Raw genomic sequence first — 16790 nt, 5'->3', positions numbered from 1 at the left:
TGTTATGTTGTGGATTAATCTGTGTCTAGCATATTTTATGGGCAGTAGAATGCGTATCACTAACTCAAGCTTCCATATGGGTAATGACTGAGTGTTGCTACCATTATAAAGCAGTTCCTTTATAATTTAAGATGAAAATCTGATTTTTTTTGTCTGATGAAGATGCTTACCTTTCTTAAAGAACAGTGTGTGTATATAGTTGTAACTATTTCTTGTTATCCCTTTGTAGTTCAAAAAAAGATTATGCTTAATTTGTCAATTTGGAAGTGCTGTTTCTTGGACAGTGTTTGGACTGGACAGTGAAAAAGAATCAATTACTTTCTGTGTGCCTTAATTACTGTTAAATTCAGGTTAAGAAAGTATACTAATTAAGATAAGTTCCAGGAGGAAATCATAGGAATCTGATTGGAATATGGTATCTAAATTGACAGATTTATTGGGTGGGGGGTAAAAGTGAAGGGAAATTTTTGAAGGAAATGCCTAAAATGCCTATAAATGTTGGGTTGGAACATACCTATCGTTCACAGTGCACAAAACTGCATACTCAAGTCCCAGTCTTTAAACTTTCTTCTACCCCAGTAAATACAAAGGAGGTCTACAATGTGTTTTCCTATAGATGCTCCCCCTTAAACTTGATACTAGGGCAGGGTCTGATATGACTACTGGATGCATCTCCACCTCCTTCACCATATGTATATCCTTCAATATATGGAGATACATCCAGTAGTCATATCAGACCCTGCCCTAGTATCAAGTTTAAGGGGGAGCATCTATAGGAAAACACATTGTAGACCTCCTTTGTATTTACTGGGGTAGAAGAAAGTTTAAAGACTGGGACTTAAGTAGGCTAAGAGAATTATTTAGTAAATTGGATGTAGAGGGAGAATACTTGTGTGACATCCAGCCACTATCCCACCAGACTGCCACTAATAAATGTGACATCCCCCACTTAAAATCTGGGTCAGTAATTAAGGAGCCTCAACCTTCACCACTAACTTCGGTGTGGGAGTGTCACAGAAAACACCAGAGCATAAAGCACACAAGTAAAATTCCACAATTTCCCTTAAGAACACAGCAGGAACATGCTCTGTTTCCTGGGACTGGACTGTATACCTCTGTCCACCCCAAATGTAATCCCTTATTATACACTTCAGAGCAATGTGTTCCAGTTTAAGTCCTCTGACTCACACTGAAAATAAATTCAAATCTCACACACACAAACACTTATGGGAAGCCTGACACAGATTTCCAGCTGTATCCCCTCCCCAATACAAATGGTAGATGCTGCCAGCAGAGTCAGATAGGTCTATACACCCTTCGAAGGGTGACCAATTATTAAAAAAATTAAATATCAAAATAAATGATAGCTATGGCCCAGAAGCAGCCAGGCATTCGAGGTGACCTGGAGGATATCAAACAGGTATAAGCACACTCTAATCTCTAAAGAACACGCTGATTGTCCAGCCACAATGTAAAGTAAGTAAAAACATTTAATAATAAGTAAAATGATTACAGGAATGTAGCTTTCAATAAACACCACAATTCAGTCACCAGAAAAATAAAATTAAACTGTAGGATAGAAGTCCATCATCTTAGAAAAACTCTATCTAGGGACCATTTTAAGCCTAGCCATTTACCCCAAAGTGAGCGCCAAACCCTATACCTTGTGTTTGTAGTTAAACACCTTAACCATTATGCCAACCCCATGAGGATGAAAGTAGGCAACTCCAGGGTGTCAGAAATAAAATAATAGAATTTATGGATAAGGTTACACATGTTATCATAGTGTGTCTTTTGGGACAAATGTTTTTGATAACTCTAGAGATCAGAAACTCTTAAGGGGGGAGAGTATGTCAACAAGAGAGGGGGTTGTCATAATGGTTAAGGTCTTAACCTTACAGATACCAGATCCATTTTTTTTCCTGATCTGTTATTGGCTAGGTTTGTACTAGTCCTTAGACTTATTTAAAAAAAAAAAAAAGAGCATAGGAGCCAAACTGATGAATCCAAGCTGTAGAAAGCTAAACATGCAGTCAGAGGAAATAATGAACATCTTTACCTCTGCTTGATACAGCAGTGTGCAGAAGTGCTTAACTAGTCCGTTGGAAATATAGTCGATGGGATAGGTTAATGAGAGCCTTGGTAAAACTGTGAGAAGAGAAAGCTAAACAGCTTGAATAGTCAAATAAAAAGTGATGAAATATTAACAAAGTCCGCTGGTAAGACTCTGGGATGAGATTGCATCTTGGTAGAAGTTTGTAATTTAGGAGGTAGAAGACTGTTAAAAATATTGGTGGGTTCTGTTCAGTAGAATACTAGAAGGGAACAGGTCTCATCTTGAAGGAGGAAATCAGTAGTGTGTGATGTCGTCCTGTATCAGTGTTGTACTGTTCTTTACCTTAAGGATTTCCTGCCAAGGATAGCCCAACGTCTGGCCAGTATACCAAAGCCTTTAGATCTTGTATGCAGTCTGTGTCACACGTATGCTCCCCATGCAGGATGTAGGGCATAAAGGTGACATGTTGATGCAGTTACCCAGAACTTTTTTGCCACCAGTCTGAATGCCGCCGTCACCTGTCTGTCTAAATGTCCTTTGTTCTGCTTAATACCTTGCCATCAGATAAGTTCCCCTTTGGAGTCTTTTTTTTCTTTTTACTTATGGTTTTGTTTTTCTTTGATTACCTGCAGTTCATGTCATCCAGGAAGGGAACATGTCAGTGCGGGATGCAGATTTCCCATAAGGATCATCACAAAGTGTCTGTTTTGTTTGGGTGCTTCCTTTGACCATACCTCCTGTAGTATTTGTAAGGGATTTACACCTAAGACTCTAAGAAGCCAGGTGTTCTTCGTGTTTCACTGTTGCAGTCATTACATTTGGGTAATCTGCTGGCAGGTTGCCCTCAGTCGACCTGATTAACAAAGTCTTGGGTCCTGCATCGGTCGCTGTCCCTTCTTCCATGACGTCAGGTCATCAGGGGTATAAAACATGCAGCCGATGCCATTACATCAGTCTTTCTTGCCGTGCGGTGCCTGAAGCAGAAGCAGTTCGCAAGTGCCGGTCGGCCGACTCCTGAAATTTTCGTCTTCAACTTAAAGCTAAGTACCCATTGGGGAAACTTTCTTGCTCCTTAATAATTGCATTACTTGTGGAAAGCAAATACCTCATAAAGATTTTCATTTGTACTGTATTCCTTGTCTAGGCCCTGACCACGACGTACCTTGCTGTCAATTTTGTGCTTTATTTAATCAGCGCACTATCCGTCGTCGGTACATTTTTGCCTCTAAATATTTCGGTTCTCTGCTCTGTTTAATTATCCAGAAATTACGTTGGTTAGCCATCCGACTACCGGGATTCTGAAAAAAACGCAAAGATAAAGACAGAGACAGGCTGTCGAGGTCCAAAACTGCCGACGATGCTTCTCCTAAGCCAGTCGCCAGTTCGCCGGTACTCAATGAGGCGCTTTTGCAGCCCCTGATACCCGCTACTTCTGACTCGCAGGCCTCTACTGAGACCCATTCAGAGTCCGGTATGCCACGAGATACTTCACCTATGGAACCCACGGATGTCTCTACCTTGGATGGGTCCGGAACCGCTGTGCAGGCACCAGCTTCTGAGGGTGTATTCAGGCCTACAGACTCCACCTTCAATACTAAGGCCTAAATCTCGATCTATGTCTAAAAGAACGATGCCCAGGCCACATGTTCAGGCCCTTATGCTTAAAAAACAAATGATCAAAATGGCTGAAGATCTAATTACTTCAGGGGTAGTCAACCCCCCCAAGAGGGCTAGGGCTGAGCTTGACTGTGAATCTTCTGACCAGGACTCTGTTTCTTCTGACTCTTCTAATGACCTGGATTTGTCCATACCTACTTATGAGGATTCTGATGCAGAGGATTCCATTCCTTCTGCCCCCCCCCCCCCCCGAGGACGTTTCTTTTGGGGAAACTTTATATACCTTAAGGGAGCATTTCCACTGGGAAAGTCAGGAATTTTGTGACTCAAAAAAGAAGCTTAGGGATTTCCTTCTTCTACCTCAGCATAGGCCTTTGGCTATTCCTCCTGTACTAGACATTGTTGATGATGTGTTTTCGGAATCCAGTATGGCCCCTGATTCCCAGCCTCCGGCTCCTAGCAAAGCCTCCGGCTCCTAGCAAACCTGACCGATACTACAGGATTCCTGAGTCCCACAAGTTCCTTTTCAAAAATCCTGTTGCTGATCCAGAAACCATTTCTCAGGGGCCCAAGGGCATTAAGGCGTCTACTGCTAAAAATCCTACCCCTTCTGATAGAGACTCCAGGGCGCTGGATAAATGGGGTAAAAAGGTTTATACTTTTGCAGCCTTGGCAATCAGGGCTTTAAACTGCTAATTTCATATGTTAAAATATCAGCAGCATATTATTGGATTGCTTAAACAGAAAATGATGTTGATTTCTTTTTTGTAAAATCTTTTTATTAAGATTATTTCAAACATGTATGTGCTCATAAATATTTGTGGTATTCCATGAGGCTAAAATCAGCACAGACGGATACCTGGAAATTGTTATATGATTACATACTGTCATGACTTTATCACAGTATGATGTTGATTTCTGACTGTGTGGAATTAAAGATTTACAGGATTTATTGCATTCTGCTGAACAAGTTGGAAAACATACTTTGCAATGTGGTTTTGATTCTTTAGAGGCCTCTTGCAGGGCTGCTGTTACTGGATCTGTGCTTAGAAGACATGCTTGGCTTAAGGAGCAATCTCTGCCTGATCATGGTAAAGCGAAATTGTTGGATGCTCCTTTAAATCGGGACTGCCTGTTTGGCAGTAAGGCTGAAGAAGTTCTAAAAAAGATGGAAGATAAAGCTAAATCTATGCAAACTGTAAAAGATTTCTTACAAGTGCAACCTCCAAGATTTAGTAGGCACTGGCCTACTAAGAATTGGTCATTTCCAGCTCCTTCCAGATCCTCTCAAGCCAAACCCAGACACACCAGAAGCACCAGGTTTCAGTCCCAGGGGACTCTCAGAACTAAGCAATGGGGAGGGGGGGGGCTCCACTTCCAAATCTGGAAATAACAAGACACCCCCCCATGGTAAACAGTATCAATGACTTTCCTTTAAAATTACCAGGCACTTACCTTTTAGCCACCCCTTTGGGGGGAAAGATTGCTCTTCATACAAAAAACTGGGAACTCATAACCCAGGACAAATGGGTTTTAAATATAGTGTCCCAGGGATACAGATTTCATTTCCACACGTTGCCAACACCAAACAGGTGGCCAGAGGCTCGAAAACAAGTACTTTCCCTCTTAAACATGGGGGCTATTCAACCAGTACCAGAAGGGGAAAAGGAACAAGGTTTCTATTCCAGGTTTTTCCTGGTACCCAGAAAAGACAAATCATGGTGTCCAATTCTGGACCTGTCTACTCTAAACACCTTTCTGGACATTCCAAAATTCAAGACGCTGACTCTTGACCAGTTACTTCCTATGCTAGGCAAAGATGCCTGGTTGACAACTCTAGATTTAAAAGAAGCATACCTGCACATCCCAATCAGGGAATCTTGCAGAAGATACTTACGCTTCAAAGCAGGCTACTTGCATTATCAGTTCTCTGTACTGCCCTTTGGCTTGTCTACTGTGCCCAGGGTATTCACAAAGTGCCTGGCTGCAGTAATTGCATTTTGCAGGCAAAGAAATATTCAAATATATCCATACCTGGGCGATTGTCTAATTCAGGCAGAAAACCAGGACATACTTCTAAATCATCTGGTGTTTGTAAAAAAAGGTTCTAACTTGTCTGGGGTACACCATAAACGAAAAGAAATCACAACTGGTACCCTCTCAACTGATTAAATTCCTGGGTGCAGGCTTGAATACAACTGCCTAGATGGCTTTCCTCATGCCAGAGAAGCAAATTCATTTGGTAACTTACTTCAACCAAGTGGCCACAAAAACCCTGCTATCTGCAAAACAAATACTGCAAGCCTTGGGTTTCATGGCCTCCTGCATTTTTCTAATTCCATATGCAAGACTGCATATGAGGAAACTACAGTGGTACTTAAAAAGTCTATGGAGTCAACATTGTCACAGCCTGGAAACAATGATTCCTATCATACCTTGCCTACGCCTGGAGTTCCTATGGTGGGCAGAGGCCTGCCACCAAAACAAGGGACTGCCATTCACACTACCCCCTGCCGCCCAAACCCTAACTACAGATGCATCAGACTATGCATGGGTGGGCTCACCTGGCAGGGAAGTGCATTCAGGGCAAATGGAACCCAAATCAAATGCACGTATTTATCAATCAAAAAGAAATGTTCGCTATGCAGAATGCTCTGACAGCCTTCAATGACTACATTCTTCCAGGACAACTAATGGTAAAGACGGACAACACCACGGTTATGTGGTACATAAACAGGCAGGGGGTACATATTCCTACCCCCTCTGCAGACTAGCCATGGCATTGTGGAACACAGCCTTGAGCTACCAAGTGCACCTACAAGCTCAATTCCTGCCAAGAAAATTAAATACAGTGGCGGACGGACTAAGCAGAAATCTCATGGACCCACATGAGTGGAAACTGGAACCATGGATTTTCAGCATGTTGACAAGCAAATGGGGGAGCCCAGACATAGATCTATTTGCCTCCCCCCAGAACTACCAGTTGGACTAGTTTTGCACAAGGACTCCCCACAATAAAGCCTGGAAAGTGGATGCCCTGTCCTTCAGCTGGAAAAACCTATCAGTCTACTCCTTTCCCCCCTCTGCCTCTGCTCTCCAAAGTTCTGCTAAAAGTCAAACAGGACAAACCAAAAATTATTTTGATTGCTCCAGACTGGCCACGCCAACACTGGTACCCACTCCTGCGCAGTGTGTCACAAATATCTCCATGGCACCTGCCTCAGACACTTTCCTTGCTGTCTCAGCCAGAGAACCAAATTCTGCACCCTCAGCTTCCAACATTGAACCTTGCAGCCTGGCTAATCACTTAAATTCACCCTTAGCATCCCTCAGCAAACATGTGATGGATGTCATCTTGGAGGCAAGAAGACCTAGTACTAGAAAATCTTATGTTGACAAATGGAAAAGATTCTGTGCCTGGAACCAATCTTTAGGGATGAGCACAGCAGCGCCCAATTTACCTCAGATTTTGCAATACTTAACTGAGATGCTTCACAAGGGCCTGTCTTTTTCCTCTATTAAAATCCATGCCTCAGCTGTTTCAGCTCACTATAACACAAAACCCACCCCTCTTTTTCTCATCTCCTGCTCAAGCAGTTTCTCAGAGGGGCAAAGAACTTGAGACCACCCAGGAGAGCTCCTACCCCTGCCTGGGACCTTAACTTTGTTTTGGAGAAGCTCACTCTACCTCCTTTCGAGCCAGCTGCTACTGCAGACTTAAAATTTCTTTCTTGGAAAACAGCCTTCCTTTTAGCATCACTTCAGCTAGAAGGATATCTGAATTACAGGCCATTATGGCAGTGGAGCCTTTCATCATCTTTCATGCGGACAGGGCATCTCTAAGGACCAATCCATCCTTCATGCCCAAGGTGGTTTCCAATGTGGCTATTAGTCAGTCCATTCATTTGCCAACCTTCTTTCCTCATCCACAGATCAAAGGGGAACGGATTCTGCATTCTTTGGACGTGCACAGACAACTTAGATTCTACTTGGACAGAACTAAATTTCAAAGAAAATCTGAACAATTGCTAGTAGCATTTGCTGCTGGGGCAGAGGGGAAGGCTCTTTCAATACAAACCATTTCTAAATGGATAAGCCATTACATTCATTTCTGCTGTAAGCACCATGGAAAACCTATCCCCCAGGGGATCAGATCGCACTCCACCAGGGCTGCATCTACTTCTGCAGCCTTTCTCAGAGGTGTTCCTACCAGAGATATTCTAGAAGCTGCTACCTGGAGTTCTGTACATACTTTCACCAAACATTATCATTTACCAATTTTCTCTAAATCCAGAGCTGGCTTTGCCACTGCTGTCTTGCAGGGCCTTATAGCTGGTCCTAATGCTGTATAAATTAACTTTGGGAATCTACCCAAATGTAATGACTGCAACAGTGAAAATTCAGCAGATTTTGGTAAGGTGTACACTTACCATAAATGTAGATGTTTGAGTGTATTCACTGTTACAGTCCTGGTTACCCTCCCTCCAGCCCCCTGTTTTTCTCTGACTATACCTCTACTTTCTTTTACTATGCTTAAAAGCCTTTTTGGTGTATTTGCTTTTGGTTGGAGGTATATTTTTGTGTTTTTAATTTTATTTGCTCCCTATTTGGGGGTGCACCTGACATCTGGGGCAAGAAAAACTGATGTAATGGCGTCAGCTGCATGTTTTCTACCCCTGACGACCTGACGTCATGGAAGAAGAGACCGCAACCAAAGCAGGACCCAAGACTTTGTTAATCGGGCCGACTGAGGGCAACCTGCCAGCAGATTACCCAAATGTAATGACTGCAACAGTGAATACACTTGAACATCTACATTTATGGTAAGGGTACACAACTGTACTTTGTCTTCCCTAGCCATCTATCTTGAGAACAAAGACTTAAACAGCCCAGGGTAATATGGCTGAATCAATTAATCCTGAGGTACTTCCATTAATCAAGAAGGCGGCCAAGAAATCTTGGCCAGATTCTTTGGCTGCCCAACCTCCACCAGACATCTCTTTAAAAGCAGGTGATAGCTCTGTAGACCATCTGGTGTTGATTTTGGATTCCTCTGCCATGACACAGTTGGAGGCAGGAAATAGGTCCTTCCTTTTGCACATCCACTGAGACTTTGCACCCGTCTGCTATGGATGTCGAGGGGGAACCATGGCTGATTATCTTGGAGTGCCCTAGGGAAATTCAGCAGATTTTGGTAAGGGAAAAGGTCCCAGGTACTCTTATTGAATTTCATCAGGGTTCTGAACCTCTGGTGTTTGTCAGGGCTAAGATCCCTCCCAAAAAGAAACAGAGGACTAAACATTCTTTTGTATGTCTTAAGCACCCTCATAGGGGATGGCAGGAGTTTACTCAAGGCCTGTTAATGCCTTAATGGCCCTGAAGCCTCCCCAAGGGGTTTCTGTCCGTACTCACCCTTGGACTTCTACTCTTTCCAAAAGGCCTAGGGAACCTGATTCCTCTGATGTGTATTCCGAGTCTGATGAAGGGTCCATGTCTTACTCTTTTCCCAGATGCCTTCTGGTTTGGCTTATGGTTCTGATGAAGAGAAGTCCATTACCCCTAATTCTCCTTTGGAGTTGTCGTCTTATGGGCACAGTAGCCATAGTGAGAATGTTTTGAGTGGGATTCTTCTCAGGTGTCTGATATCCAGAAGAGGTATTATGAGCTGCTTCAGGTGGACACTCCTAAACCTTCCGCAGTAACTCCAATGTTGGCTGCTTTGTTAAACACTTTTTTTATAGATGCCTCCAAGACTCCTGATTCTCAGCTCCCTGTTCTAAGGAAACCTGACAGGTTCTACAAGGTTCCTGAGGATTCTCAGTTCCTATTAAGTGTGTATCTGCTGACCCTGCTGTGGTGTCACTCTCTTCTGATAAGCCTTTTGAACGTTTGCAGTCTTCCAAGCTTCTGCCTTTGGATAATATGGCTGTGGAGAGGATTGGAAAAAAGAAACACTGCTTCTGCATTGGTGTTTAGGGCCATTAATTACCAGACCTACTTGACTAGATCTGCTGTGGCCTTGATTGCCCAGACTTGTCAAGTTATTTTTTACCTCCCTTATTCTGAAGAGAAGTCTTCTGCTTTATCTGTTTTGGGTTCTACCTGTTATGTCACCTGCCACTCTGTCAAGTAGAACTATGATGCTGCTGATGCATTTTTCCAGAGCTAATGCCTTTGGGACATGAGACGATACTCTCGACTTTTTGTTCAGTCTTTACCTGAAGACATTAAGGCTAAGTTGCTGAATGTTCCTTTGGAAAATACAATCTCTTTGGGACTGATGCTGCTGCTATGTTTAAGTCCCTTCAAGAAAGGGCTAAAGCTTTGCAGGACTTTAAACATATTTTTATACCCCCAATCCCTAAATTTCAGAGGAACTATCCTACTAGGTGTGCTTTATTTTATATAGGGAGTCTCGTCAGACCACTAAAGGCAGGAAAAGTGATGGTAGGCAAGCTCTTCCTGCAAAGTCTTCTCACACTTCTGTGGCTCAGAAGACTTCTGTTTCTGACAAGCCTGCTTTTCTTTGACATTTTCCCCCAACCCTTGACTCTTCCAAACTGGCAACTCGTCACCTCAGATGCTTGGGTTCTCTCTCCATCATCCATCAGGGTTACTTTATGGTGTGGAAGTGTCTCCCTCCTTTTTCAGGGATTCTTCAACCTCCTCTTGACCAGCTTCTTCTTTTCTCAGAGTTTCTTGGGTCTCTGGTGGGGGGGGGGGGGACTATTCAGCTGGTTCCTCCCAAGTGGGGAAGAGTTTTTACTACTATAGAATGTTACTGTTTCCTGAAAATGAGGGCACTTGGAGACCTATTCTAGATCTCTCCTTGCTTAACATTTTTATCAAGGTTCCTTCTTTGTGGATGCTTTCTGTTTAAACTCTGTTTTCTCTGTTGCTGCCCCAGGCTTTTCTGATGTCTTTGAATCTGAAGGATACTTACTTTCATATTCTATTCACTCTGTTTTCTGGAAGTTTTCCTGTTTCTTTGTTTCTTCCTCTCATTTTCAGTTGTCTGCTTTGCCCTTTGGCCTCTCTGCTTCCCCAAAGGTATTCACAAAATATCTAGCAAATGTGATTGCCTTTTGTGGGCTCGAAGGCAGTCAGATTTTTCCTTATTTAGACAACCTGTTGATCCAGGCTCCTTCTCCCAGTTGTTTTTACGGGCTGTGGAGTTCACCATACCTCTCCTTCAAAGTCTAGAGATCACTATAAACTTTTCTAAAGTCTGTCCTGAATCCCTCTCAGGATTCTGTCCATCTGGGCTCCAAAATTTAGACAGTGTCAATAGCGGCCTTTGTTCCACCTCCAAAGGCTTTGTCCTTGACGGCTATCCTTCATTCTGTTATTCCTCTGCCTGCCTTTTTAGCCAGAGTCTCTTCAGGCCCTAGGATTCATGGTCTCTTCTATTCCGATGCTCCCTCTTGCCAGATTGCATGTGCAAAAGCTTTAATGGTACCTCATATTAATTTGGCTTCAGCATTGCCTCCCTCTGGATTTCAGAGTGCCTCTCCTTCCTTGTCTCAAGAGGGAATTCAAGTGGTGGTTTCAGCAACCTACCCTCAATCTAGGCCTGCCCTTTCAGCCTCTGGTTCCTTCTCAAGAACTACTGACAGATACCTTAGACATGGGATGGGGTAGGAGCTTCTCATTGTCATCTTAAAGTCCAAGGTGTCTGATCACCCATCAAAAGTCAGCCCATATCAACATTAGAGAGATGGTAGCTCTGATTCAGGCTTTTCCTCACCCCCCTGAATGTTTACACAGACAAGACCACAGTGATGTGGTATGTCAGCAAGTGGGGGGAACACAGTCTTACTTTCTCTGCAGGCTGGCTCTTCAGGCCTGGAATCTGGCTATCAGTTATCTGCTAACTCTTCAGGCAGTGTATATTCCTTCAGAGCACAATCTAATGGCAGACTCCTTGAGCATGTCCAAAACACAGGCTCTCGAATGGATCCTTTAGTGAGATGTGTTTGTGGACATAGTCCATTGTTGGGGTACTCCTCAGGTAGAATTTTTTGCCTCCCCTCAGAACAGGCAGCTCTCTCTCTTCTGTTCCAGGGAGCAGTGCCACCTGGTGTGGAAGACGGACACCCTTTCTTCTTCTCGGAAGGAGATGTTTCTCTATGCCTTCTTTCCCCTTCCTCCTCTTCCAAGAGTTCTGCAGAAGGTTCATCTGGACTCCCCAAAAATCTTAATGACTTCCTTTTAACCAAGACAGCACTGGTTCACCCTCTTAATGCATCTGGCCAGGGGCAAGCGCCACATGTTACCTCACCAGTTGGACCTCCTCACACAGGACAAGGGGTCACTCATCCATCCTCACTTGTCCACTCTTCAGCTGACTGTGTGGGTAATAAGGTTTTGATCCCTTTTAGGCACCTCTTTTATGAGGAAGTGCTTAGGGTTTTACAGGAGGTAAGAAAACAAAACCTGGCAACCAGAAAGTCTTGTATGACCAAGATTTTCTGTCTGGTGCCATGCTGATAGCCAGGACCCTTTTTCAGTGGGGGTCCCTCTGGCGTCTCCTATTTGTGTGAGTTGCTGTAGTATGGCTTGGCCTATTCTTCTGTAAAGTTCCATTTGTTAACTGTTTCTACTTGTTTGTTCAGATATCCCCCTCTGGCCTCTGTTTTGTAGCCACACAGTTTCTTAAAGGTGTTCTGCGTCTTAGGCCTCCAAGAAAACCTATTCCTCCTCTTTGTGACCTTAATTTTATTTTGGAAAAATTAACCCAGTCTCCTTTTGAGCTTGCATTTTCTGCTTCTCTGCAACACTGTACCTGGAAGACTGTCTTGTTGGTTGCGCTTACTTCTGCCCAGAAGGTTTTTAAGCTTCAGGCCCTTATGGCCATTCCTCCTGTTTTGATTTTTGACAGAGACAGGGTGTCCCTTCATATTAATCTTCCTGTTATGCATATGGTTGTTAGAGTTATCCTTAAATCAGACTCTCTCCCTTTTTTCCTTGTCTTCAGTCTTCTAGTGAGAGGGTCTTGCATACCTTGGATTTGCACAGACAACTCATGTATTATTGAGATAAAACTAAGACCATTAGTAAGTCTGACCAGATTTTTGTTTCTTTTCATCTCAGAACTCTGGGTTTGGCTGTTTCTAAGCAAACCAACTCCTCCTGGATATATAAGGTAATTTCCTTTTGTTATTCTTTTCATGGAAAATGTCTGTCTACTTCAGTTGGAGCTCATTCCACTAGGGATGTTGCCTCTTCTGATGCTTTCTTCAAAGGTTTGGATGCCAGTTCCATCTTTGAAGCTGCTTCTTTGTCTTCTGTGCATACCTTTACTAGTAGTACTATAAATTATATACGTTTTCTAGGACCAGAGCAGGTTTTGCTGGGGCCATCCTACATGGGTTTGTTAAGGGCAATTCCCAGCCTTCCATCTCCTACTCCTATTTTTGAACATTTGTACTGTCCCTGTGATGAAGAATACTGCAACAGTGATATAGAAGGACATAAAACAGTTGTGTAAAATCTTACCTTAACAGTAGATGTCCTTCTCTTCACTGTTGCAGTATTCGGGCCCTCCCTCCAACCCCTTTTTTCTTTTGGGTTTTAATTTGATTACCCTACTGTCTGAGGGTCCTCCCTTTTCCAACTGCATTTTTTCCCTTTGGATGTGCATAGACGTCTTTTTGTCCTGTGGAGACTTTTCACTTCTGTAGCAATTCATTTCTGGGTAATTGTGTCCGTATGTCAAATTTATACCCTACTTCTTGTGTTGGGAGCATACGTGTTGTTTTTTTCAGCACATACAAGATCTAAAGGGTTTGGTATACTGACCAGATGTTGGGCTGTCCTTGGTAGGATATCCCTGTGGTGAAGAATACTGCAACAGTGATATAGAAGGACATCTACTGTTATGGTACGATTTTACACAACTGTATTTTCTAAAACACATTTGACTGTATGGTGTTCGGTGTTCACTGTCTTGCCATTTTTTTTTTTTGCAGAGATCTTCTTAATTCTCCTCTTCCTGATGACTTATTGGCTTCTTCACGAAAAGGAAATATATGTAATGAACTTGTGAACCTTCATTTCCCATACTTGTGGCTTCTCTACTGGTAAGAAAAATACACCAAGTATGGTGCATTTAGTAAGATTTGAAAAAAAAAAGTGAATAACTGTTTGTTTAACTGAGTAACTTTAGTAGCAAATACTGATGCTACATACTTCTGTGTAAGATTTAAATGCCATTGATGTTATAAGATTTAAATGCGATTTGTTTTATATAAAATAAAAAACATAGTGTCAGAGTTATATTCATATTTTCTGGGTGTAGTAGCTGAGTATCCTGATTCAGGCGTTAGACATTTTCATTACCGAGTTCTCTGTGTTCAACAATCAAAATAATTATATTCATACAGATACTGACAAGAAAGGTAACGTGCTACTATGATCTCAGAGTTACCCCATGTAAAGTTACCTTATGTGTTTGCCCATACCTTACTTGGATAGAAGGAAGTTTCTCTGTTCACTGTGAGAGAGGGAGCTTTGAGCAGCCTATCTGTCCCTGGAGGAGTGGTTTCAGCCCAGAAATTAGTAGTTTATTGGCCATTTTGGGCTAATTTCTATCTCTTTCATTTCCCTGCTGTAAAACCCGCATTTGCAAGGTTTTTGTGCTAGTATACAGTTCAGCAAGCACCTCCCTGGTGTCCTGCAGAGTTCTACAGCAGCAGAGAGACAAAAGAGAGACTTTGGAGTGATTAAGTATCATTTTTCTGCATTTTGTTGCTGCCTTTAGCTAATTCTGCCTAAAATGCCAATTTTCTAGAGTTTCTGTGATTTAAAAAGCCTGTTTCAGCTACATATTGTATTTATTTTACTGCCTGCACTTTAACAAAATCGTTTTTGTGTTTAAATTACCTGTTTAACTGTTTTAGGCTACACACTCAAGTGTGATAGCCATTTCTGTGCATTTGAAGTGTTTTTTGATTGTATCTGCTTTATTTTCTGAAATAAAAAACAACAGAAGGAGGAAACTACTACATGATAGAGCTAAATCCCAAAAAGGAAAGGCATCACTGATCAATATTAGCAAGAAACTACGATCCTCATAAAATCATCCAAAGCCAGTTTCGAAGGAAAAATTGCCAAGGACTCTAAAGATAACCATAAAGCCTTCTTTAGCTATGTCAAAAATCTAGGTGGTAACTCTCAGGTATGCTCTGAGCTATGCTCTGAGCTAGTGCAAAATGGCAAAAAATACACCGAACCAGCTGACATTGCCAACATCCTAGCTGACAAGTTCAGTGCAAACTTTACCCCCCTCACCCCCAAAAGGGCCGGTGTCCATCCCAGAAGAATGCAGAGCCCCAGGCATCATGGACATGCAGGTAAAAACAGCCCTCTCCAAAGCTAAGAACACAGCATCAATGGGACCGGATTGTGTCCCAGGCTGCGTCTTACACGAACTCCAAAAGGAACTAAACCCTCACCTAAATTCACTGTTCAGACTCAGCCTTACTGCAGGCTATGTACCCAAAGAATGGCGTTCAGCAACAGTCATCCCACTCCGCAAAGGTGGTGCCACAACAGAAAATCATCCTATAAGCCTGACTAGCCTGGTCTGCAAAACTATGGAGCGAATCATCATGGAACTCATAAATAGAGACATTGGGAATCTCCAGACACTAGACCCTACCCAATTCGGCTTTGTTAAAGGCAGATCCTGCCTCCTAAACCTAGTTGACTTCTTTGAAACAGTTACCAAGGCCATAGATGAAGGAAAGGTAGTCCACACAGCCTACCTGGACCTCGCTAAGGCCTTCAACACCATTCCACACTCTGGCATCATAGATAAGCTCACCAGCTTGAACATTAACCCCTATGTCACGAGATGGGTGGTCAACTGGCTCACGGATAGAACACTCATGGTCAGAATCGTGGGTGCCATGTCCGACTCTAAACCAGTTACAAGTGGCGTCCCACAGGGCTCGGTCCTGGGACCCCTCCTGTTTGGTATATACTTCTCTGAGGTACCGGCAAGCACGGGAGGACTATGGCTGACCAAGTTCGCAGATGACTGCAAACTGGGGGTCATAATCAACTCACCGGCTGACACAGACATCTTCCAGAAGGGTCTCACAGAGACAGATACCTGGTGTCAAAACCATGGCCTCAAGCTGAATGCCAAAAAATGCATAGTCATCCCCTTTGGGAAAAACAAAGTGCCCACGAATTATCACATAGGTAGTAATACACTAAGTACAGAAGATGTAATTAGGGACCTGGGATCACAGGTAGATAGCAACCTCTCCTTTGATAATCACATTGCCAAAGTAGTTAGACATTCCTTCTATGTAGCCCAACTAATCTCGAAAGGGTTCACCTCTAGCTTGAGAGGTCATTGTGCCCCTCTGCTCATCACTCATTAGGCCCATAATAGAGTACAATGCCCCATTTGGAATGTACCTTACTCGACACCTGCAACAGCTGGAAAGACCACAGAAGTACCTCACCAAGAGGATCATGGGTCTCAAAGAGATGCCCTATGCATCTCGTCTAAAAAAAACTCCAACTTTACTCGGTTGCTTACCGCCTGCTCAGAGGTGATCTCTGCCTAACGTATAAGGCCATGTCCAACCCGGAATTAATGGACATGCTCCAACTCAAGAAAACCAAATCTCTTAGAGCCACACGCTCCAGTGAACTAAACCTCAGCACAACAATAAACAGGACATGCTGGAGGGATAGATTCCTGTCTCAGAGACTTCCATTGCTCTGGAATAGAATCCCAATTTATGTTAGGCAGAGCCCCTCGCTGAGACTCTTCAAGAGAAATCTTGACAAGTGGATGGGGAATCGTAGGTTTACCCCTGGGATCACTTCAGTGGCCCTGCTAGACAGAGGCCCAGGAAACTAATTTAAAGGGGAGGCGAAAGCAAACACATTCTGGCTAGGCTTGTAAATGTCCTTGGGCAGATAGCCTAGTGCCTACCTATGAACCATGTCTGGAAAGTCATCAGCTATTTCTGTAGACTAATTTTAATTGCCTTAACTGAAATGGGATGTCATTTGGCTTTTGATAAATGGCATATGTTTTTTAGTTCTTTTAATCTTCCACACCCATGTAGTCTTTGAGGAGGATGTCTGACAA

General features: G+C 43.0%; 1 protein-coding gene across 1 annotated transcript in view; it reads left to right on the top strand.

The window, feature by feature from the left end:
- ZFC3H1 (zinc finger C3H1-type containing) overlaps positions 1–16790 on the top strand; it is a 3672721-nt gene that overhangs the window by 3121698 nt on the left and 534233 nt on the right. Inside the window, exon 28 of the mRNA XM_044087220.1 lies at positions 13645–13755. Coding sequence (XP_043943155.1) covers positions 13645–13755 — 111 coding nt within the window. The remainder of the gene's footprint in view (positions 1–13644; positions 13756–16790) is intronic.

The sequence above is a fragment of the Protopterus annectens genome, chromosome 11.part0 (genome assembly GCF_019279795.1).
Source record: "Protopterus annectens isolate FY-2018-M chromosome 11.part0, PAN1.0, whole genome shotgun sequence".
NCBI lineage: Eukaryota > Metazoa > Chordata > Ceratodontiformes > Protopteridae > Protopterus > Protopterus annectens.
This window is presented reverse-complemented; position numbering and strand designations above follow the sequence as displayed.